This window comes from Eucyclogobius newberryi, unplaced genomic scaffold (assembly GCF_026437365.1).
Source record: "Eucyclogobius newberryi isolate DKJ021-1_F unplaced genomic scaffold, fEucNew1.0.hap1 SCAF_8, whole genome shotgun sequence".
Taxonomy (NCBI): Eukaryota; Metazoa; Chordata; class Actinopteri; order Gobiiformes; family Gobiidae; genus Eucyclogobius; species Eucyclogobius newberryi.
In genome coordinates this window covers 3,368,019-3,393,334 of record NW_027316500.1, presented here as the reverse complement: position 1 = coordinate 3,393,334, position 25,316 = coordinate 3,368,019, and the positions used below count along the sequence as shown (strand labels likewise).

The following is a 25,316-nucleotide window of genomic DNA, read 5'->3' as shown; positions in this document are numbered from 1 at the left end:
AAGTTCCCCATGCCTCTTTCTCAAATTCACCGTGGCCATCTGAGCCTCGGGTCAGTCTCTGTGGCGCACTTGTCCAACTTTGTCCAGTGTCAAAAGCGGGCTTACTTGGAGGGGGTCGCCGCTTGTGGACGTGTGAAACGGGGCTGTGGACTGGGGTCAAGTTGGAACAAAACTTTTTTTTTTCTTTACGTCAGAAAAAGGTTTGTTAAGACGGTAAAATGGCAGACGGTGACGATCATCAAGTGACTTCAACCACTTCTTTACTGAACGATGCGGTGCACCACTACGAGCCGGAGCTGGGGCCCAAAGCAGACCACTTCAGCCTGGACGATATTGTTGACCTGGTCGGTGGTGCTCGGGACGCTTTAGAAAGACACATAGCTGAAGACGATGATCCACATGAGGTCACAGAAACTTTGGAGGAACATCCGGCGGTAACGTTAGAAGAACCACAAGTCCACGTAAAAGAGCCCAAGCCGGAGATTACTATCCCGCAGCCCGAACCTGTGGTAGAAACGATCGGAAGTGAGCCAGAACCAGCCGAGGTGCCAGAGGTAGAGGCGGCGCTCCCAGACTCCACGACCCCCGCTTTAGTCCCCGAGGTTCCGCCCGTGGTTGTCGACGAGCCCGTAGTCGTCGCACCTAAAGCCGAACCGGAGATTACCACGATTGTGCCAGAGCCAGAGCCTGAACCAGAGCCTGTGCCAGAGCCATCGCCAGCGCCTGCCCCTGTCCCCGTGAGCGACGCCCTCCCTGCGCCTGAACCCCACAAAGAACCAGCCCCAGCCCCCGTAGAGGAAGCAGAGCAACCTGCAGTGACAGAGGAACCTCCGGCTCCAGCATCTTGTAAGTCTCTTATTTTCATCACATTTCCTCGTTGAATCTGATTGTACGTGTTTACAACGTAAACATTATTTGCGTGGTTAATATTTCTATACCTGTTTTATCAGCATCCCTTTTTTTTTTTTTAAATAAACTTTCACAACTAGATTGAAACGGCTGTAGAATGTAATCGACACATGTTTTGCAGCCTCGACGATCGCCTTTTCCATCATGTGTCTGACTTTATGAGTGACTTTATGCGCAGGTTTCGCCCTGGCCGTGTGTTAGCTAAGCGGCTAGCGAAGAGATGCTAACGAGCACAAACACCGGCTGTTTGACACATTAACCGCACTTTGCATTGGGGAACTTTTGTCAAACGTATACATTTGACACCTATTAATACATTTCACGCGGGTTTATATTATATCCCACTTTACATTCGGGTGTAGTTTCTGCTGACCCGTGATGATGATGCGGCCCACCTGTTTTGACACATTCGACACAGAAGATGTCGAGAATATTGCATCATTAGGTTTTGGCAGGTATATGTGCGGGCCTGATTTTCACACGGTACACATTTATAAACGTTAGAATACCGTACAGCTGTATTTCACTGTTAATTTATAGCAAATGGTGTCAGACCGAGCAGCGCCCAATCTGCTCCGTGCATCTGCCCGCTGTTGCTAACGGGAGTTGGCATCCAGCTTCCATTATCGGACACACACCGTTGCAGTCACATTATGGAGACAATACCGCGGTGATGACAAAAATATACGTGTTACAGCGTTTTACTGTCTGCTCAAAAGATACACGTGTTGTTGTTGTGTCATAATGCAATGGTTCCGCCGGTGTTGATAGTGCATAACGTGACTACTGTCTTACTAAAATGGCTTTCCAAACAGCTGGAAATGGCCGAGAATGCTGCATTCTTAAAGAGTCAGCGGAAAACCGTATAGCTAATTGTGTAACTTGAGATAAGAGCGTGTCCGATGATGGAAGCACAGGCCGCTAGCTCGCCGTGTGTACCAAAGGACCCGGAGATTAGTCACAACAAAGGAATCCGCGCCGCGTCCACTCCCTGTCGCCTTCCGAGTCTTTCCACAGCATTACCGGACAAGTGGCAACGCTTTGGAACCAGCTAAATATTTCCCCGTTACCGCTCATCCGCCCCCCCCCGCCGCAGCCACCAGCAGCACCACACCCCCTCCCAAAAAAGCATCCCAAATCCGCCAGCGATTGAAGCGAGGAGCGGCCTGTGACAGTGTGAGCGCGGCGATGCTTTCTGTGTGCTTCCATTTCAAACTGCCCAAGCAACACATTGTTCGTGTTTAGACTGGTAGATACACACGTGATTGTTCTGAAGATTCTCCCGAGCTCTGTTGGTTATAAAACGTGTTCGATCGTGGATAAACGGACCTAGCGCACTCCTTGAGGGAGAGGAGAGGCAGGGTGGGGCTGCTTGGCAAGGCCTCTGATGGAGCAGGATGAGATAGCATTCATGTCCCACAAGTAACACGATATGGAGAAGTGCATGGGGGACAAAGGATAGATTTGAGCTTTCTATTGTGGTTTATTTAGCTTTCTGTTCACTTTACTGTAAAGGAAAACTGTTAAGAAAGGACATTTCATTTGTCAGTAGTCCATACGAGCTAAAATCATAGCAATCGTGTCATTTTTGTCACCCTTTCATATATTTACAGATTTGTTCATTTCAATTCAGCACTTTAGGAAAAGAAGAAAAAACGTCTGAGAACCTTGGAGTTATTGCAGTTATATTTTTAGTTCATTGCGATATCAATACTTTTGCGATGTATTGTTCAGCATTTATTACTATTACTTTATCAGCAACTTCTGCTCACTATATTGTTCAAACGTGAAAAAACAAAACCCCAATTGGCAACATTCTGATGACAATTCATTCACACTGCCTGTCTTGATACTCGATTTAATAGTGTTTAACTCCTGCCTTATTCAGTAAAAAATGTGGCTCCTGTAGCATTTCAGCACTGTAGAATCAAATGAATGTGTTCAGACCGAAGTCATTTTGCGAATGATCTGATTCAAATCTCGTGTATTACCACTGGCCTGGGCAAGAGTTAAAAAAAAAAACAGATTCGGGCTGGTCACACTTTGTAAAAATAAATCAGGGGCGTGTTTATAAAGAGCGTGTGATGTGGTCAGGTGGATTAGCCGGACAAGGGTGATGTCAGACACGCTCACTGAAGCTTAACCACGCCGCCAGTGTTATTGTCGTGGCTTGTGTTGTTCTGTGGTGTCCTGGAAAAATACCGCGTCCACATGGAGTTAAGAGCTTTCATTTGTACGAATAGCACTCCTCCAGTTGTCCAATTTCCAAAAGGAATGAGAGCCACATGGTAACGGTGCAGACATTTTGGTATGTTTACAAAGTGATAACAAACATGTGTGTCAGTGACTTGGACATTATGGATGGGGATCGACACACATGGTTTTTTCAGGGCTGATACCGATTTATTGGGATCCAGAGCAGCCAAAGGCCAGTAAGCTATAGTGATATATTTGGACCGATATGTGAGGACAATTTAGATCATTATACCGAATTTCTTTCAAGCATTTGGTCAGCTTTAATCAAACATTGTCCCATGCCTGAAATTTATGCTAAAAGTGTACAGATTTTTGTCTGCCTCTTCCCCTTACCAGAAGTGCACTGCCACTCTTTCAGTATAAATGATACACAAGTAGCCTACTAGTCCTTAGATACAGTTGCTAGAAAGAATGTTATGGCGCTTCATTTCCTTTCAGTCAGAAACGTTTTCTTTTTTTCTTTAGCTTGTACAAGTGGAGCGTAGAGTCAGCAGGTGAGTGGTTGACCTAAAGTCGTATATCATGGTTAACTTAAGTTGTTGAGTGTCTCAAGACACTTTTAGCTCATGGGGGACATGGATAGGTCGCATATCGAGAGTATATAGTGTGTGTAGAGCCAGCCTCAACGGTCAAGGGCTATAGAGTGCTGTGTCTTTAATCCAAGCACCAGGCAGAGCAAGACGCCCCTACTGACAAGAGTGTCCTAACTGAATCAGTGTAAGTATTTCAGATGGCTAATGTGTCTTATTGGTTTAGGTGTACTTCAGCGCTGGAAACAATCCCTTGACAGCAGAGGCCAGATCATCCTATCAACTACAAATCATCAAATTCAAAATTCGCTTGACACATTGAAAAGAGAATTGTAAACGTTAATTTAAGATGATTCCTTTTCAGTTTTTCCCCTCTGCATTTAATTCATAAATCACAATTGTCTTTATGATCAAATATTTAAGATTAAGAAATCAATCATACAATGTGAAGACTGATTCTTTTCAGTTATTTGACCTCAACCTTTTTAGAGGTACAGTTTTCTTTCTTCCTGTTGATGCCTTTTCAAGTGATGTCATCAACAATGCGACGCTAACTGGAGGCACCACTCTGTCTGAACGCTCTGGTACTCATGTTAGACTTTGTTTTAAACACAATCTGACCATAAAGTGCCCACTTAGATGGAATGATTATGCCACTGCAAAGTATCAATAGTACTGTGTTTCTCTTGAAGTACGTCTGACTTCATAACTTTCTGGAAAAACTGCAATGCGTTTCATATGAGTTTAAAAATGTCAATTTAATTCTTTACACCAGACGAGCGATGGTAAATGGTCACTATTTACACAGTGCTTTTCCACCTTCAAAGCGCAATGTATTTTTATCCTCCATTAAGTAAAAAGTAGCATGTACAATTTTATTTTTGCTAATGTAGAATTAAATTGTATCTTGGATATGGTGTACATTTGACAAATGGTACAAAGTCGTAAGAAAATTGTTGCTCTCTAAATATAACACACAAAACTAATGTTATGTATAGTTATAATGTACTACAGGCTAACAGAACATAGAAGGACGATTTTAAACATTGCATATTGTGCTTTCAGTTTCAGGTTCTCTGCTTTGGGACGTTATATATAATTGTAGTTTTTGCCACGTGAGAGTTTCTAGCACATCACACTTTTGTTCTTGACCAATGATACTACGTTAATAAAATAAATGCATGTTTAGCAGCTTGTAATAACCCAAGCTATTATTGGGAATTTGTTCTTCAACATGTTTTTTGTCTTGTCTTTGTAGTATGAGTGCAAAGTGTGTCCTTTGTGTCTTGGGTACAATGTGTTTCCAACTACTGTAGACATGTGTTGAAGCAGTCTTATATAAGAGTGAATATATTTCATTTGGCTACTTGGATTTCTGCCTCATATTTTTCATTCTGCATTGCTGGAATCAAAGTTTGCATCTTGAATTCTTTCTGTCCCAGTGCAGATACACTGTGGACTGTTGTGCTCTGCCAGTGACACTTCTGTCGGCATGTTCCTATCCAGCCTCACCTGTTTTTCAAATGCAACTCATGTTCACATACCAGAGTTATCCGACAGAAACTCTTTCTTTACATGTATGTTACTGTTTCAATATAAACTGTTATTAGAAATGAGTTCATCAAATTGTATTTATAACTGATCAATAATATTTGCTCAGAGAAAATTTAACTCTATGACAAAGCAGTGAGTAAAGTCAGATTTTGAATAGAAACTATCATTTGTGCATTTAATAGCGCTTCAATAAAGAAGTATTCATATTAAGTGCAATAAATGTACACAAAATAATAAACATAATCTAAATCATCCTATAATTAATATAACACCTTGAATTTCGTTCTTTTATAGACTGCAGGAGTGGGAATACATTTTTCTGTAACTTCTGTTCTTTTGCTGTTTTGACCTGTTATTCTGGTTCTGGCTTTTGCAAACTGATTTCCCTCTTTGCTTTCTCTTTTCGTCCACAGATGTACCTTCTCCTCCTAAAGCTCAGCTTCAGTCTCTGATGCAATTCCCCACAGGCAAGTCCTTTTTGCTTGATCTTTCCTTACATTTTCTTCATAAATTTAGTCTTTTATACACTTGACTTGTCATTTGATTGTTTGTATCGTCAAATAATGACACACTGCATGTTAATAGTCGTGGATACAGTATTTATCACCTGTAGTTTAGTCCGTTTGCTTGTAAAATAAGGCTAATGCTTACAGCTTTAGTACACCATGCTTGCATTTACATGCCATATTTTGCTTCACTCTATTAGAGTAGACAAGCCACAACTAACATAAGCATTTTGTAACAATAATGATTCTTCTCATAAAAGGTTTTTGAGCAAAATCATTATCTTCAATTAACAATTGTTAACACACAAAAGCATGGTTTGTTGGCGCCAGACCTGGGGTAGAATAATATTTAGAATATGTCCAAACAGATTCATTTTTTTAAATGAAATTAGTTTGCTGAGTTTAACTGCAAAATTGCACAAAATTGTATGAAGAAGTCTATCTTTTGAAACTTCAAATTGGATCAGTTTACTTTGCTGGCCGTGCTTTTTCTTTTTCAAGAAAATAATATTGCTTTCTTGGTAGTGCAGAGTCAAACAGACGAGCAATATACTTTGCAGTAGTATTGACATTAGAATAAGACTAAACAACATGGTTAGCATACAACATCAAGAAATGGCTTAGACTCAGACTTTTGAGATTATTCAGAAGTGAATAAGTATAGCCAGCTGAATCAAGTGATTCACTTGATTCTAATATTTCACTGTATTTATGAATCAAGTTTGTTGCATTTTTCTTATAGTAGAAATGTTTTAATTGACTCCTGTACCCAGGTGTGGTGTGCACTGTAAGGAATGTATGTATTTGATATGTGCTGTATTGCATTCTCCCTCCTCCCTCTCTACTCAAGCACTTGGGCAGAAGGGTGACTCCCCTGCGCCAATCTCTCCTCTCTCCCCCCTTCACTCTCCTGATTCTCTGGAAGAGCTCTCTCTGACGGAGAGTCCCAACCAACCCCCTGCTTCGGGATCTGCTGCACCTTTGGGATCCTTCTCCATTGCACCCCCTACTACTCATTCCAAGAATATGCCTTGGGAGGGTGAAGAGGGTTCTCCTAGACATGGCCATAGTCAGAATAAGAACGACTTCCTAGATCCGTTAGCTGGCCCTTATCTGAGTTTAGGGAAAGATCCAGTTGCTCATAATCCATGCGAAGACAGCGGAGTATCATTCTCACCAGAGGAGAAGATGGCTAGCTCAGACCGGTCCTCCACTGGTCCCTCCACTGGTCCCTCCCCCGTGACCCCTCAGATGATGCTTCCTGAATCTGACCTTACTTCCTCTAACCCAACAGAGCACTGGGATTCACATTTTCTAACATCTAAAGACAACTCTAAAATCGCCATGGATCCATTCTCAAAGGAAACCACTCCAATTGGCTCAAAGTATGAGCCTGACCTTCAAGGCAACAATTCAGATGAAGATGATGAATTGATGTATGAGATGAAGAAAAATAATAACCCTTTTGATGGCTTCTCACCACTGGCTGATAGCGGATATTCACATTTTGGCGAGTCCAAGTCTGACAGCAGAAATCCCAAAATGTCAGAAAGTCCTACTCCTGACCTGGTCCAGTATAGACAGATGGGGGAGACCCTTGACAGCCCACCATCTTTTCTTGATGAGGAGGAAGCTTTTGATACTGGAAAAAAGGCCACTGACTCCTTCATGCAGTCAATGAATCAGTTCTCATCGGGTGTGAAAGATATCTCCTCTGATTTGAAAGATAAGGAAGAAGACATGAGGGAAGATGATGCTGTCCCACCTCCTTCTCTGCCAGACATTCTTAAGACTTCCCCACTTAATCTTGACAAAATGGACTCTGGTTCCTCTGAGGGCACCCCTGATGACCAGAGTCCTATCCTTGAACGCAAGATGATGGAGTCCCCCAACCCTCCAATCAACCTTTCCAGCAATCCCTTTGCTATTGAAGGTAAAGTGTCTCTGCTCAAGGAGATGGCTGAGGAAATGGAGGTTAAAGCGTCCGAGCATATACAATCCCTAGACGAGAAGGCCTTTAGTGGTTTTGACCTTGTAAAAGAGGCAGCAGAAACTACACCTACAAAAGTCACAGTTGAGGAACCATTGAAGATGGAACAGAAAGACTGGTTTGCAGGCTTTGATTCTCCCAAAAAGCCCACTAACTTGGAACCACTTGATTTCAAGAATAAAAAACACACTGGCGAGGATTCTGATTCAGAGTCTCCAACTGCAGATTCGCTCTCCCCTGTCCTGGAAGCTATGGCTAAAAATCCAGCTAGTTTTCAAGTGGAAACTGATAAGAACGATGTACAACTGGAGGAACCTGAAGTGGCGGAGGAGGTCTCTGAGCATGAAGTTTCTTCTGAGGAGTTTGAATTCATTGAAAGACCTCCCAGGGGTGTTATTGATGAGTTTCTGGAAGCACTTGATACTTCAAAGTTTGCCTCCTCTAAAGCACCAGAAATCCCCATGGATGATGATCTAATCTTTGGGAGAAAGGAGGCAACTCCTGTGTCCGCTCCATCAACAAAAGTAACCCCATCCCTTTTGATGGATGATGAGGTTTCGAGTCAGAGCTCTTACCTCCTCCTGACCCAGTCATCCCCCCAGAAGAGTAAGGCAGAACTGGAGAAGCTTGACATTCAGCAACCCCCACCCAAAGCACCCGTCACCCATTCCCCAGTCCAAAAAACGGAGGAAACAAGTGCTAAGAAGAGTGCTCTGTTTAAGATGCCAAACGTGAACATAAAAACAGGTAAAAAGTTTCTTCAGACATGGAAATTCTCCTTACACCTCATCATCATACCTTTTCCCGTTACATTTTTGTTCTCCTCAGTTATACCCCAGTGAGAAAAACAGCCGATGGTACCTTAAGACCCCCCACTTTATCCCCATAATCACCTTTCTCCGTCTTGCATTGTCCTTGCAATTTTATAACATTTACTTTGTTTTGAGCTTAATTTATTCTTTTGCATCATTAACATAACCCTATCCAATTTATTTCTTCTGTTTTTGTTTTGGGGTAAGTAAAATTGCAAATTCTGCTCACATGTTTTTGCTCTATTAAAATAATGTGTCTGTTGTCTTCAGAAATCTAAAGTCTTAATTAAAAGGCAATGCAGATAATTCATTCTGGTTGTCCACTGAACATATTTACTCTTGGAATTGAATTGCCTCCCAGTCTGGTTTTAACTTCTGTATGAACTAGAAATAACTTGAGATGCCAATGTGAAATTTGATCCCACCTGACAGACCCCAGCACCCACCGACTTGTTTCTACAAGCACACACAAACTGCACTGTGTGTGGACGGGACATTATACTACTTCCTGACTAGAAACTCAAACCCTGGCAGTACACGTTGTTCTTTTGTGTGCTATGACCCTTCTAACATTTAACCCATTCAGTCCTTAAGTGTTTATAGAACTTCCTCGATCCAACTCATCTCGTCACACCTAAATGTCACAAGATCACATTTTAGTGTTACAATTATTGCAAGAAGAACCATCACAATTTTACAATTATTCACAGGTGAAACTATGGCATTGTAAACAAATAGATTAACGAGACATGCTATTATCAGGAACTCTTCCCTGGGGACAGGATTTACGCAGCTCTGACACACAGAGAATGACTTTTGGATGATGTTTCAAAACTGTCCAGATAATTACACTTGAATCCTTTTCTACGATTATTCAGAGCTGTTTGCACTTCAACCAAACACAGAAATCCTTGATTTTCTTTCTTTCCGAAGTCTAGCTTTATGAAATCAAACTTTTCAAACGAAAAACAGTTTCTTTATCTTTATTGACACATTAACGCCCTGATAAAAAGTACTTTACGCAGAGAGTGACTTTTTTTTAGAGAATAGATAGAACAGGAACACAAGGAATACTACAATTGTCAAGATTATATATTTTTTGATTCTTAAAATGATATTGTGACATGAATAATCACTTATCAATGAATTAACCAAATAATCTTGACAAGCCTAGCATATACGCTAGGGATGTGAAGAGGAATTGTCAATATGCTATTTGTCCATTTTAAAATTCCCCGACAAGCCTTTGGTACAAATCATTAGTCATATTTCAGCTAATTAAGATGTGAAAGTGTGTAAATAGTTAGTTTCTAGATAAAATGAAGAAATAACTGAGCAAAGGAAAATTGTCTCTGTAGTTCCCTCTGTTTCTTTAGCTGTCGCTACTACATAACAATGCATTTAGACAAAGAAGCTTGTAATCCGATATATTGTGACGCCCATGATATTATTGTTGCGATATCAAAACTATTTCAATTATTGTTGCATTCTTAATGTACTCCATGCTGCTGCTCAGACCACACAACCACCAGGCAGCACTTTCCACACATCTCCTACCACACCCAGTATTGGGTAAATCTTTTCTTTTTATACACCCAAGGGCTAAACCTTTGGTGCAGATAAACATCTACTGATACAGCACATACACTTCTGTTGCAAGTGATTTTCCACCCCTTAAATTAGTCGGCCCTAAGTGCCATCGGTGCAGATTAAATTGTTATTGATCAGTCTAAAGAATGCACACTGCACCTAGACATGCAAAGAACTCACAACTACACTAAATTGGAGTAGTAGGACTTCTGTTGAGCTGTAAATGCGTGGGTGTGTGCTAGAGGGATCTCCTGTTAATTAAAGCCTTCTACTCCCTGCATTGCGACACTGGCAGGCCCACAAAGGGTTCTCTGACCCAGAAAAGACTCAGCCGTCGTATCCCCATTATACAACTTCACATGCAACGCAGTGATTCAGACAGCTGACTTGAGGCTGTGCTGACTGTAACGGATCACTTACTAAACCAAAGTAACACCAGCAAAACGCACTGAATAAATTCTTTTAAAAGTGGAATGGAGGCAAAAGTGACCCGGAACACAATGTGATTTCAGTGCAAAAACTCCGATTAACCTCAGAAAATAATTAATGAAAAATCAAGGTGGTTTTGTCAAATGAAATGCCTGGTTTAATGACAAACGGTTGCATTTTACAGAATTATTTAAGTGATTCTCATAATCTCATACGAAATCAAGCATTTTTGATGAAGGGTAAAAATACCACAATAGTTATTACTGGAAAAATACCACAATAGTTATTAATTTCATCTGCAGATATATTACATACTTACACTTTTTATGGAGCTCAAATACAAATTTGAGGCCAGATTTTATTTATTTATTTTGTCTTTAGTGATAGAAAAGCAAACTAGCTTTTCTAAACTGGACATTCAAAAATGTCTTTTTTGTTATAAAGACTTAAATCTATTAGGATTCAAATCTGATGCCAGGTAAATTTTAAAAATGTGTCACGGTCTAGTTCATTTCACCGGACGTTTTAACTTTTAGATTGCATAGATTCTATATTGTGTAATGTTCATTTTGCAATGTTTTGAAGGCGAATTACTTTAAGAGTCCACTTCAAGTAATTCGCCTTCAAAACATTGCAAAACTGTCCAGAATGAATAGATGGGCTTTGTTTGCTTTTTATGTGCCTTGCTGTACATTGCTGTGTGTCAATCATTACATCATGTAGCGGAAAAGGCAAATACTAAAAAGCAGGTGAAGGGTCATTTTTGCTGCCCCTCCTTGGAAACCAACTTTGGACTTCTCCTTTACTTGACTACCTCATTGGTCAGCAGACTGTTCTAAGATGGCAGGCATGTTGTCACAGTTGTCAGTTCTTCTGCTCTTTACTGAATATGACAAGAGATGAAAGGTAATGATTTAAAGTCTAAACACACAACGGTAACATTTCTTCCTCCAAAGTCTGAACTCTGCCCCAAACCACACTTTTAACAGCACAAGATAAGCTGAGGACCTCTCGATGGATAAGACTATAATCATTGACTTTTAAAAATGACTGAATCTCGATCTTGATTAGGATTTGGCTGTAGATTTAATGTGCAAGTGTATACGCAGTTGAATGGTTATAAGTTGGTGTTAAAGGAAATCTCAGTAGCTGTACCTGCAGCCAAGAAATGATGTCTTGGAACAGCAGTTTAAACATGACCTTTTGCACTGTACATCAAAGCTGTGCTAGTTGGCCATGGCTTGTATTGAGGAGTCTTGACTACACATGGAGATGATGCCCTCTAGTGGAATGATCTACAATGGAAATTTTATTGTAATATCCATTTATTTTAACACTGCATTTATTTTTCTTCATTTCACGGTCAGTGCTTTAGTTTTGTATAAAAAGAAATATACAAAAGGTGTTGCAATAACATTTAATGGCTGTCATCAATTGGTAGAAAAACAACTCTGTAAGCTGATTGATTACATTGAGGATTTGTGCGGCTTCAACTGTAAATGGCTTTAATTGTGGACTGTCTAATATAATGGATTAAAAAATGTATACTGTACTAGTATTTATACTTCATTAATATCATATAATTACATTTTAAAATGTAAGCAAATATATTGTGCATTTACTTCTAAGTGTACTGCACGATATTAGACAATATTGCAAGATGTGATACGGATGTTGTACTGCAATGTCTATATTATTGCATTTCAATTTACCCGTAAAACTTTTAAACTAAAAGACTAATGAATGCTCATTGAGGCCTTCGCTCAGATTTTAAGTGGCAACTAAAATTGTCGTTTATTAATTGAATTAATTGAAGACAAATAGTTTTCAAAACTTAACTATAGCGGTCCGAATTACAAACAATTTTGAAACGACACAAAGTTTGCATTAAGAGTGTAGATGAAAATACAAATGTTACAGCTTGCAGTAACAAAACGCAGTAACACAGATGGCAAACTAGACGGAAAATGAGAAATAAAATGAAAAAAAAAATTTTCACTAAACATTTAAATATTTTGTCATTGTGATATATTTAATGTGTTGTGATACTGATTATCTCATCAGCCAATATTACAAATATTTAGATTTTTGGAATGTGTTGTGCAGAACTAGTGCAATGATTTTCTTACGTCAGAGGTTTCTTACGTTAGTAATAGACTGAAAGTTTGCATGATTGTTGTAACTGTAGTAAAAAAAAAACATGCATTTCCCCATGTCTCATGACTACGTCAGCAGACAGCTGAGATGTGCGGGCGGAGGATGACAGTTTAAATGAAGGGGAAAGGGAAGGAGCAGAAGGTGACTGAGCCAAAGCAGAGGGAGGAGGCGAGCGAGGCCGTTTATAGTTGCTGCGTCAGAGCGCTGGCAGCAGACAGTCAGCTGACAGCAGTTCATTTGCTCGCCGCAGTCGTCTCCCCCAGAGGAAGCCATGCCCCATTCTTCCCTCCTCCTTCTCCTTCCTTTCCTCCTTGTGGCCGACTACAAACATTCACGCACATTTGCATTCACTGCCTCTGCCGGTTGCTGTCTCTCTGGAATGTTTGTCTACTGATCAGACGGCATGGAGAACAACTCTGTGGATAAGAAGGATTCCGCACTTGCTTCAAACCACTGGAAAGAGCAGGGTATTCCTTCATCTGTTTTTTTTTCTCTTTGGGCATTACATGTTTTTCTTAAATAATAACTTCTCTCTTGCTTGTCTCATGTACTCATGGACATGATGCTTTATTTACTCGCTGGTGTAAGTGGTGTTTTCATCTAAAAAGGTGAGGCGCTTTGATACGTGAACTTGCGTTGATGATACTGATACGGTCATTTCTGCGGCTTTCTTTTTTTCTATATACTTAATCTTCATGCTGCTAAATGTGGCAATCTCTGGTTGCTTGGTGGTAAAAAGGACCTTTGGACAGTTGAATAGTCAGTCACTGTGACCAAAGGTAGAATGGATCTGCGAGCACGGAGATGTTTGCTGGCTTGGTGCTGATTGGTCACTGAGTCACTCGCAGATACGCTAATACAGTTTACAGACCCAAGAAAAAAATGCTTTTGGTTCTGGGGCAGCCTTTTGTTTACCATGACCAAATATTGCTCTCGTAGCCACAGGTTGTGCTCAACTGCTAAACAATATTCAGTCTTGTTACATGTAGTTTTATAAATGTATACTATGTACAACCAAGGACGTTTGTACAGTTTCACTTTAAAGGCGGTATAATATGCGAAATGTACTTTAATGATAAGGAAACAATGTTGTAACAAGGTTAGAAGCTCATTAGTTTACTCAAGAGTTGTATTTTTGTTATCTGTAATGTGTTGCAACTGAGGCACAAGTGAAAATCCCTGTTTTCACCTATCCCCTCCGAGGGACACGTAGGGTTATAAAATGTCATGTCGACACATTTCAAGAATATAAGCACATAAATTGGGACAAATGGATTTCTGTTACTTTTTAGATCAATTTTGTGGTTCACGATAAACAATATAAAATGGTGATCTCCTCATTATAGTTGAGGAAAAAATTATGTCTCTTAAATACAAAATGCTAAATCTAAAGGAGATGGTGTTGAAAGTGCAGTCCAAGGGTTAATGTGGTGCTGCCATCAAAGCACGCATCTTAAGTTTATGATGTGTTAATTAAACAATTGTCTAACATGGATGAATGGTAAAGATGGCTGGAGTTTCACAATTGGAGCGCTTCTTACAAAAATCCTTCAGACTTATATTTTGGGTTGATGGATGATAGTCATGTGTCGTGTGTCTAATTATCAGAGGCTGGACTGTGTCTGTTGCTTAGCATCTGAACACTGAATCTTTTGTTTTCTTGTGTTTTGTGTAGGAAAATGCCTGTAATAAAGACAGCCATGAAATGAGTAATGTGTAGTGAACGCAGCGCAGAATCTTGTCTGTTGTCCAGGGCACCGTGGAAGGTGCATGGTGACTAAGCATTCTTAAGTGAATTCCTAATTTCTCTGCATCAAAAATAGATTATTGTTCACTAGACAAGTGCACTTGACTTCATAAAAGCTGGTGACGATGTATAGATTGGGTTTATAGCATCAAACGTACACTAAAAGCTGCTGCTGACAGGACGTAAGAGGTGTAGTAGTAGTAGACATAAGTCATATTGACTTGTCAGTAGTCACCTTTCTCCTGGCTCTGCTGAGTGCTGAGCTATTCTGGGCGGTGACTAGAAGCATTTCAATAATCAGCAGCACATTTCCTACTCAAACCTAAACTGCAGTTTGGCAAATACCTTTTTAAACGCATGATGTGGCTAGTCTAAAAGTGCAGTGTGCACATTTTGAAATGACAGTGTTGCCGTTATTAATGGCACTGTTTTTCTTTGAGCAGTCAATACCACATTAATCGGAGCCCTACCTTCTGTGTAGGCTTTGTAATCCTGCAATTGAGCACACATGAGGCATTTAAATTCAATCTGATGACAAACAATATTGTATGTGTTGAAATACAGGCATTTACACTGGAAGGTACAATACATGTGACTGCCAGTACTAATGGTGCTTGATGAGGCTGGGATCATGTATATTATATTGCAATATATACCTGTACGATTTTATTTAGAGATGCATCATATCATAAACCATGTGTTGGAATACTTAATGACAGCTTGTATATAATAAAGCTGCAGTGTTGTACTGCTTTTGCAGTCAGTAGTGGACAGGAGAGGGCACCACTGTATACCTGAGGGCTTGATCTGTCAAATACAATGACATTCAAATATTTGTAAAATGGTCCTTATGTTACAATTACATATGCGTTTGCTGGCAAATCTGGTGTGACTAACACTTTCTATGTCTTGGAAATTTGAGTTGTGCATTCTGTTAAATGTAATTCAAGGTATTGCAGTTTCTTAAAGTACAGATTCAACATTGTATCACTTTACACAATTCACCCTTATGTAGTGAAACAAGTGTATTATCCCAGCCCCAGAGCTCGAGGAGTTGAAGTGTTGTTTTATTGTTGGTTCTTGTGTGTGAATGTCTAATCTAGTGTATACTGTTGTGTGGTTTAAATGTACTTCAGTTTCTGCCAGTTGGATGAATTCCATTTGTGACTGAGCTGGGCTGAACTCCCTCACTTTATCTGGGCAGTTCTGTTGCCATTTATTCTTTTACAGTTGGATTATGTAACATGTTCTCCTCCACAAATACTTGGATCATCAGAAATGGTTGTATTCGTCCTCATTCCACTTTTCTGAGCGTGACTAGATTACACGACTGAAAAATTATCTATGATGGTTGGAGAGATTATATTTTTGTAGTTTTTTAGAACAGAGGTGTGTGTGATTAGTGCGCATGCGCCATGTCCCGCTGTGGGCCCATTGTGGCCCACTCTCTCTGTGCCTCTCTCTCTGGGCCAGGCGGAGCTGCTGCGTGCTTAGCGGAAGCTCAAGATGGACGCCAAACAGGGTTAGTCTGCCCATAATCTTTTGTTCACCCACCACCACCCTCTTAACATGACATATTTGCATTCCACTACGTTATGTGAATAACCGGGGAAGTATTTGCATGAGTTGCGGCTGTGACGAAGGCTCGGCGCAGCGGCCGGCCGCGCACGGAGGAGGTCACCCGGGCACTTTGACGTTTAGCCCCGCTACTGGGATGTACTGCGGCTGCACGCTTCTGTCTGCAGCCTGAGGGCTTCACATCCCCCATCAGTAACCACGAGATCCAGAGAATTAAGCTGCGAATTAAAATATAGCTCACAGTGAAATGGGATCGGCTGCCGAGGTTAGCTAGCGGAGATGCGGGTCTATTTTTAGCCAGGTTCCGCGATGCTAACACGCCTGCGACCATATGTAGCCTGGTGGCCACATTTGGCCCCTGCGCCCAGGTCCCGGGTCCACCCTCTGCCCTGCCCTCTCTGTGAGCGCTGTGCAGCCACACAAAGTCTGCGTGTCACCGCTCACAGCTGCTGCAGCCGAAGAGCAGCTAACATGCCGTTAGCATGCTACTGTCCCACCGCGGAGAGCCGACAGTCAACGCCCACACGTGAAGCCTTTGTCACGGCTCAGGCCCGTGAACACACCGGTTTCATTTTAACTAACCTCAGAATCAGAAAAGGTTTATTGCCATTGTCAATGAACAACATTCACTAAAACAAAAATTTGCTTTTGTGATTCGGTGCAACATACAACGATCAACAATAATAAAACAACATATATTCAATGAAAAAGGGGAATGCATTGAAGAAACATTTTTACAGATGTAGTGCATAAAGAAACCTGAAAGAAACATAATGTGTCATTTGAAGTTCTCCCCACCTCATTTATCATGAAGAGCTACACCGCCTTGGCAAAGCGAGTGGCATTCTATGCCCAATAGTGAAACCCAGTTTTGTTCATTGATAGGCTGAGTTAACAATAAAACGATTTAATGTTTGTCTAACTGGCAATAGCACTTAAGATCCTTTATTTACAGATGCATTAGTCAATTGTTTAATGTGTGACTAAACGCCTTATGTAACTGGACTGTACAAGTGCATGTTTCCACTGGTGTGTGAGAGTGTAGGAGACCCCTGCACTTCTAATATTAACCACTGACCTGCCTGGAATTCTCTGGTGAAACCTAAGTATGGTCAGTGTGGGACCTCGCCGCCTCCTTCACTTTCCCCTGTGAGAGGCTCACTGCTCCTGGGCACGAGAGGACCTGCACACCTGAGGCTCTCTTGTTTCACGTGGACACATTGTGTTGGCAACAAGCCTGTTGTAATGACATTTGTTTTAAATGATCCAGATGCACTTTTATGCTGGCCAAGCAGGAGACCTGTTTGGTATTTTCTCAGTTTATACTTGTCAGAGCAAGTATAGTTTTTGGCTGATGTCTCGGGAGTGACAGTGTCTCCATGCAAGGCACAAATAACCTTGATTTTGCCTCTGAATAATGGGCTTAATCGTGTGTGACTCCCTAAGTGAATGAAACTCGTAAAGGGCTTTAAATAGTTAATTCCGCTACAGATAAAGCAGCTACTATTTTCAGACTGCGTCACAGGAACAAGTGCAGGCTCTTGGTTTCTTGTATAAAGAGATCATATATTGCCATTTGGCTGTATGTAGTTTATTGATTCAATCTTTCCTTGACAAACGATGTCTCATAGTACCAAGCTGAACGTTTTTGAAGCCATCCAGTTTTCTTTGGCGGAGCAGATGTAATCATTCTTCAGTGCCCTGTCCTGTGTGTGTAGCTCCAGCCCAGAGGAAAGCTCTGGTTACATCAGTGTGATGTCATGCATGGGGCTTGTGGGTCAGATGTGAACAAAGTCCTGGAGGCACAGATGAAGTCTGGGCACAAGAGCTGAGTCACTGGAGTACTGACCTGATGATGGACCTTTACATGATCTCAGTCAGGCGTCTGCTACAACAAACTACATACACATTTTTATCTTCATATTTGGGCCACACAGGGGTTTGCCATTGAGCCGGTAAAAGCTTCAGTATCTCTTGATCTACTGTACACTTACACAAGATCAACAATTTCTTCATTTGACTACAGCCCTATCAAACTCACAATGTACTTCTGAATCCTTACAATTTCAGTAGAATATATTATCATTTGGATCAACCAAGATGTCATTGTCTGATAATGGCAAAAGACCTACAGTCCTTGAGTGTGTGCGGGCACACATGGGCACGGGCGCACACACACAGGCACAGACACACGTAAAGGAGTGTGCACAGTTGGCTCTGTGTGGTGTGGGTTCTTCATGATGGAGTCTGCCCTATAACCCCTGGTTCATGCAATAAAATCAAGCTCAAATCAGAGAGATGATCTTATGATTTCTGATTTCAACATGACATTTATTCTTTGTTTAAATTAAAATAAAACCATACATATTTTCCAAGTCCTGTGACTGACCTGTGCTGCTTGTCCTTCCTCAGTGGTGGATCTCCTCTACTGGCGCGATGTGAAGAGCACGGGGGTGGTGTTTGGGGCCATCCTGCTGCTGCTGCTGTCCCTCACCATGTGCAGCATTGTAAGCGTGTGCTCCTACATCGGCCTGGCCCTGCTCTCTGTCACCATCTGCTTCAGAATATACAAGGGCATCCTGCAGGCCATCCAGAAGTCTGATGAGGGACACCCGTTCAAGTGAGTCCAGGCTCAAATGCGAGTTGAAGTAGTTGGTACATGCCACAGGCTGCTGTTATTCAGGATGTGCTCACGACAAGTCTTGTAGAGAGGCCTCAAGGGATGTAAAAAATATATATTTTGATCCTATTGCTTGGTCCTCGTTTCCTCTCTAAAACAACTGAAGAACTGATGGAAAGCGTTTTCGCCTGAAGCCACACATGTTTTAGATGAATAATTGTATAGATTGGATTACGTGCCATTCTGCAGGAAACACATTTTTTGGCCAAGTTTATTTATCTGCTGCTGGCTTTAGCTTTAGTACAGACCCTCCTAATGACCATAATCAGATTTATTTACAGTGTTTATCTTAATGTGCAGAGCTTATTAACTCACTTCTGTAGCTTTTACACTCGCAGCAATCCACTGTAAAAGCCTCAGGAATGGTTTGATTTATATTGAGCGTGTCTGATATTTTTTCAGAATGAGAATGGGTTTTGTTATTGTCAATGAAAAACAATTCAAGAACTAGGAGCTTGCTTTGGCGTTGAGGTGCAACATACAACAATATATTATTATAAGATAGAGAGGCCAGGCAGTTGCCTGGCCTCTCTATCTCTATCTATCTCTATCTATCTCCTCGGGTTGCGATCAATATCGGTTCCATTTAAAACAGTGGTATAGTTAATTCAGTCCTGCTGTCTAAGCATGTCAGGTAAATGCGCTCTCGCTTGAATACCACTGTTTAATCACCACCACAGGGAGAAAAGTTGAACAATCCAATAATTGAATCATCAGATTTTCCCCATTATTTATTAGACATTAGAGTCACATGACTCAGGGTCAGGAGCTGGGTGGGCATTCGGACGTGGCCCAGGTCTGAGTGAGCCCTCCTCTCACAGTTTACTATCATTTGTCATGTGGCCAGCTGTAAACACTGTTGCACCTCAAATAACACCAGCTGTGAATGGAACAGATTTTGTTGCATCTCTTGGTTCATGCGTGCCATTTTATTTGATCTTATTTTATTTATTTGACCCTTTTTTTTACCATTAGTACTGGGTGTTATATGTTGCACCTATGGTCAAATCACATATCCCAGTTTGACTTTTGTTCACTGACATGATTCAGTTTAATGGAACACATAGCGAACTATCACAAAGTCACTAAATATAAAATTTGCTCAAAGGCGAGTACAGTGGACACTGGGCTTAATTCAACTTTCTAGAACATTGTGCAACTCTGGGCTAACTGTTGTCCTCTAGGCAGTACCTTGACCAGGAGGTGGCGCTGTCTGAAGACATGGTGCACAAATACAGCGACATGGCCCTGAACAAGATCAACAAAAGCATCGGCGACCTGAGGCGCCTGTTCCTGGTGGAGGACCTGGTCGACTCTATTAAGGTGAGTCCACGGCACGAGGGACTTTCCACAGGGACTAGGGGCCGCCCCCTCCACAGGGACGAGGGGGACGAGGGACCCTCCACATGGACAATGAGTCAGCTCTGACCCCTGATTTACTTGGAAACGAGGATGCGAGGCGTCTGGTACAATTCAATAGACCTTTGGAATGCATTACAGCGGGGGTCCCAATTATTGCTCTGGGCCAAATGCAGAGAAAAAGGACAAACCAATAAATGCAGTGAAATATTTAGTGAGTGGCTTTCTCAGTTTGTAAAAAAGAGTGATCCAGGCTCGTACATGAACCTGAAGTGAGACCAGGTCTTCTGAGGTGCGACCCGCTCGGTGTGACGCCTGACAATAATAAAGCTGTAGGTGTGCGAACCCTGAGCTGTGCAGCTGTCCTGAGGCTGTCGTCGCCCGCTGCACCCACCCCCTCCCAAAATACCCAACTTGCATGTCCCTAAATGGTAAAGCTGCCCAATTCTTCTGATTACAACAGTCTGAGTCGTGAACCCTCTAATCTTGAAACCCTAAAGTCATCGTGTCTTCTGCCACGCCCACAGCAGTCTTTGTCGGATTGGATTTGGTTTGCTTCGGGCTTCAGCTTCACACATTTTCTGTTTGACTGCGCGCAGCAGAGGACTGTCACGTCAAACACATCACAAAAGAAAGTGTGATGTGAGCCAGCTCTGCTCACGTTGTCTGTTCTAAAAAAAAAAAAAATTAAAGATTTTTGTGTTCCGTAGGCTTTATTAGACAGAGAGGCCAGGGTGAAGTGGGGATATGAGAGAGGGGATGACATTTAAGAGCATTTTTAAAAAAATTTATGGGATACGTATCGTAATGAGGGAATTGTATTGGAATATATATCGGAATGTATATCATATCGTGACCCCTAATAATTGGATGTATCAGTCTTTGTAATTATTTGGACACTAGCACTTATTTTACCATTTTCATTCAAAGGAGACGTATTGGGCAAAATATACAGTTTTATTGTTTTTGAGTTGGTGGTGGTCGAGAGGTCTAAGCCAGTGGTTCTCAAAGTGGGGTCCCCTGGAGGTCATTGATCATTACTGAATACTACAACACCAATACAATATTAACTTATAATCATGGTTATTGTGAGGCCTTTGTGGTCCTTGGGATATTTCCGTACGTACCAGGGGTCCTGGCCTCCAAAGGTTGCAGAAGTCGTGGTCTGAGCAGCGGTGCTCTTGTGATCATGTTCACGGTCATGTACCGCGCCTCAGAGTGCCAACACGCACACGCTACACGCAATACATTTGAACGTGATTAAAGGAAAGAAACTTCAGCATTGCGTAAATACGGAAATTTTCCCGGACCCAGTGAAAATCCGTGGCTCTCGGTTACTGTCCGTACAGTAACTGCTTTACAGTAGTGTCTGTCCGTTGTGACTGAAGTATTACTGTGGATGTTTGATGTTGCGGCCCTAAACCTCGTGTTCTCTGGCTCTGTTGCAGTTCGCTGTGTTGATGTGGATCCTGACCTACGTTGGAAGTTTGTTCAACGGCCTCACTTTGGTCATTCTTTGTAAGCTCTGTCTCATTACTAATGAAAATTACTACATTTTAACATTACTGCCGCTGTTAAAATGATCTAGTCTCTTAAACATGTTTTCTTTTCTAGCTGTGGTGGCAGCGTTCAGTTGCCCGATCGTCTACGAGAAGCACCAGGTAAGAACACGGTGTGAACTGGGGCCCTTGTGCGTCCACAGCGCTGTCTCGTGTCAAAGTAAATGTGTAACGTGTTCTTGCAGGATCAAATTGACCATTACCTGGCTTTGGTGAACAACCAGATCAAGGACGTTGTTGGAAAGTAAGTTGAACCTTGTTTGAATCTTGTGTGGCTCTGTCTGGTGTAGTTTAGAGGAGGTCAGTGGTGGTGATATTGTGATATTACGGTTGCCGCGATATCGCCATGGTCTCAATTCAGTGTTCTTTGAAGCAGACTACTTGATGATTGCTTAGAAAACAAGCATTGAAGTAGAAATGGTTGATGGACAGTTTATTTTATTGGATCGTTAAGAGATGGTTTTGTCTGGAACATCTTTTTATCCCACCAGACTGTTCACTCACAAAAATGTAGCTCGTTAGTAAAGGGATCAGTAAGAAACATCGCAGTTATGCTAATTATTGGAAGCATAACTTCAGTATCGCGGGCCTGCCGAAAGTTGCAATACTTACTATACCTGGAATAAAATTGTACCGCCTAATTTACAATTTCTTTGAACCTGTTTTTGTGTTCTTGTCCAGGATCCAAGCGAAGGTTCCTGGGATGAAGCGTAAATCTGAATGAAGTGGAGGCAGTTGGTCGGAGAACTTCCCGAGAAGAGTGAGAAAGAAGGAGGAGGAGTTAAATGAAGGAAGCTGGAGGAGAGGGGGAGAAGCAGGCGCAGACGCAGCCCTTCTAACTTTATTTGTCAAATAATAATAAACACTTTTTCCAGGTGAATTCCTTTTTATGTTTTCTGAAGAAATGAAGCCGAGGTTCACGACACTTTGAGTTGGCCCCACCCCCATGTAAAAGTGAAAGTTTTTTGTTTGAGATTAAACACGTTGGGGCCCTGTGCGATTACCCAACCTCCCTGTGCACCTTTCAGTCCTGAGCTTCGACTTTCTCCCCGGTCTCTGCCGTCGGTCGTGCAGAGCCGGTGTATTTGCTTTGGTGGCGTAGCGGCCGGAGCAGCTGCGTTTTTTAGTTCCTGGTCTGGTTGTGTGGTTTTACTGTCGTGTCCCTCAGGCTTCAGCTTGTGTCCTCAGTAAGTGCTGCGTAGTTGGGCCTCGATGTGAAGAACGGCGCTGTACAATGACGTCTTTGACTCCAGGGGGGAGGGGGGGAGGGGACCTACTACCATTTAATTAATAAACTTTCATTGCTTCTGAGTAACTTTAGCTAGAAACACCTAGAAAACCTTTGGCAGATAAAATGAAACACATGAATTGCATAAAGTTCTTTCCATGTCATTGCAGCTGGAACACGTTTACATTCACCCATGTAATAAAACGTTGGAAAAAGCTTAAAAAAAAAACGCTATGGGTTTAAACACGACGCTATCATATGTCTGTGAAGCTGATATCTTCAAGTTGCAACTCTGTGACTTTGGGAAATGTTCAAGCATTTGTTATGCAAGTATAATTGTGAATGAACTTCATACTTCAATCGTGACTATAAAAGCTCCCCGCGGAGCCGTGTTTGTGGAATGCATTGTGAGATGTAAACAATTATCAATAAAGCTTCTAGACGAAGAACGCTGTCTCCTTTTCTCAGACTGTTGGCCTTCTCTGTGAGCACATGGTGTGCGTTTTAAAGGCGAGTGGAAACATTTGTCCTGCAGAGTCCATGAATACATGACACTGAAGACATTTGGTCCTTTCCCGTGGTGTTGGTTTCTGTCTTTGGACAGCTGAGGCTCCAGCCACTTGAATAATACAGATTTGAAGTGTTAAAATACATTTTTCCATGCACTCCACACCTGGTTATGGTATCCATCTGTAGCCACAGCTGTCCTGGGGCAGATTGGGGAACTGTTGCCTAAAGGCTGATCAACAGCGGGGATCAAACCACTGACCTTTGGATTGTGGGCAAACCAGTGGTGAAGAATTACTCCATTTTGTGAAGTGAACGTACAGATACAGCAGCAAAATATGCACTCAAGTAAAAGTATCACTTATGTACTTCAACACTTTACGTATGAATACTTATGGTTAAATTACATTTCTAGAGTAAAAAATATTTTTGTTCAGATTTGTGATAACTTTAACTTGAAATGTGATTATCTTGATATAAGTAGTCTTCCTTTTTAGTCAATTTCCCACAGTTTGAACCATTTTTGAAATTTAGTTTTAATATTTTTTGATTTTTTTTATAGGAATATTGTTTAATAGAAGAATTTTGAATTTTTTGTCAACTGTACAAAGGTTTTAAGAGTAAATGTGTTACTCATCCAAATAGCTTCTTCAGTCTACTTTTTACTTTTTTTTCAAAAATAGAGTAGAAAGTAAAAGAATCCACTGTAAAATGTACTTGAGTACAGATACCTATTTGTACTTTTGTACTTCATTACCTCATAGCAGAGGTTTGCAGCAGAAAGGGCATCCAGCATAAACCCATGTCATGTCGATATGAAAGTAGAGTTCATATTAATCATCCTCATCTTACATTTTAAGGAGAAGACACATTTTTAAAGTTTGATATCTTTATATGTTTCACACACATTTGTGAATACAGTCATTCTTTATAAAAAATCATCCACAAACATTTTTTTGGTTAAAAAATAAATTCATGCATCATTTATATTCCATTTACAGAATAATACAAATCACATTTTCACTGCGAAAGAAGACTGTTCGTGAGCAGCATATTTTCTAGTTCAACATTACATTTGAAGTATATCTAATAATAAATAATGTTCTTGGCTTGTTTTGAAACAACACTTTTATTTGCAGCCATCACACAAACACAGCACAGTGAGACCGAGACCCGACTTTCACTAAACACACACGTGGAGTCTGTTTTTTTAGAATCTTTTGTGATAAAGTGAAATGATTTCTTTATTATTTCGTCACGACACAAGGTCATATCCCTGCTGTCATAGAATGCATTCTACTGGTTTCATATACGACTCAAAATAGCTTGCTAAAATAGTTCTATATCTTCACACAGTCAAGTATCTCCGTAAAATAAATAAATAGGATCTTTTCATAGTGCAGTGGTAACTAAGCATGAGCGATGCAGCGATTTTAGGCAAGGAAGAACTCAGAGAAGAATCTGTGGCATTAGAACAGTTGCCTATAGACTTTAACTGCTGTTTTCTCTTACTGTACAACCAATTGGAAAATATATTGATTATAAAAGTATATATACACCATTCATAATTATAATTCCAATGTCTTTGCTTTCATTTTAGAATGGTCATTAGTTATGGACACAACAAACGTCTCCGACATAATTTTACAGGCAACAGAACATAAAAAACAAAGAGGTTCACCGCACTCAGTATCATGCTAATATAATGTATCATTGATAAATATACAGTATGGAGTTAACTACAGTTCCCATAATGCAACAGTATAGTCTTTTTTCACTAGGAGCAATGAAATAAAGGTTTTATATCATATACATCTTTAACAATTTGGCATGTTTTAGAATTGATCATTTGGTGTTTGTTGTAGTTTTTAGTGGGCTCTGTGTTATTCAAGCTTATTAATAATGATAATTGCCTTTGAGTTTAC

At 41.0% G+C, this 25,316-nt stretch overlaps 1 protein-coding gene across 5 annotated transcripts; it reads left to right on the top strand.

Annotated features, from left to right (window-relative positions):
* Nucleotides 1-23,333, top strand: LOC140351240 (reticulon-1-A-like). Of its 5 annotated transcripts, XM_072437000.1 has the most exons (9): nucleotides 1-846; nucleotides 5,663-5,716; nucleotides 6,606-8,492; nucleotides 18,471-18,678; nucleotides 19,923-20,061; nucleotides 21,546-21,615; nucleotides 21,712-21,758; nucleotides 21,842-21,900; nucleotides 22,338-23,333. In XM_072437000.1, the coding sequence occupies exons 1-9, from the start codon at nucleotides 219-221 to the stop codon at nucleotides 22,378-22,380; spliced, it is 3,135 nt and encodes a 1,044-aa protein (XP_072293101.1). In that variant the 5' UTR covers nucleotides 1-218; the 3' UTR covers nucleotides 22,381-23,333. The 5 variants fall into 5 exon arrangements, with proteins under 5 accessions (XP_072293101.1, XP_072293102.1, XP_072293103.1 ...); XM_072437001.1 differs by lacking the exon at nucleotides 6,606-8,492 and having other exon boundaries at nucleotides 8-846; XM_072437002.1 differs by lacking the exons at nucleotides 5,663-5,716; nucleotides 6,606-8,492 and having other exon boundaries at nucleotides 9-846.
* Nucleotides 23,334-25,316: the final 1,983 nt, after the last annotated feature.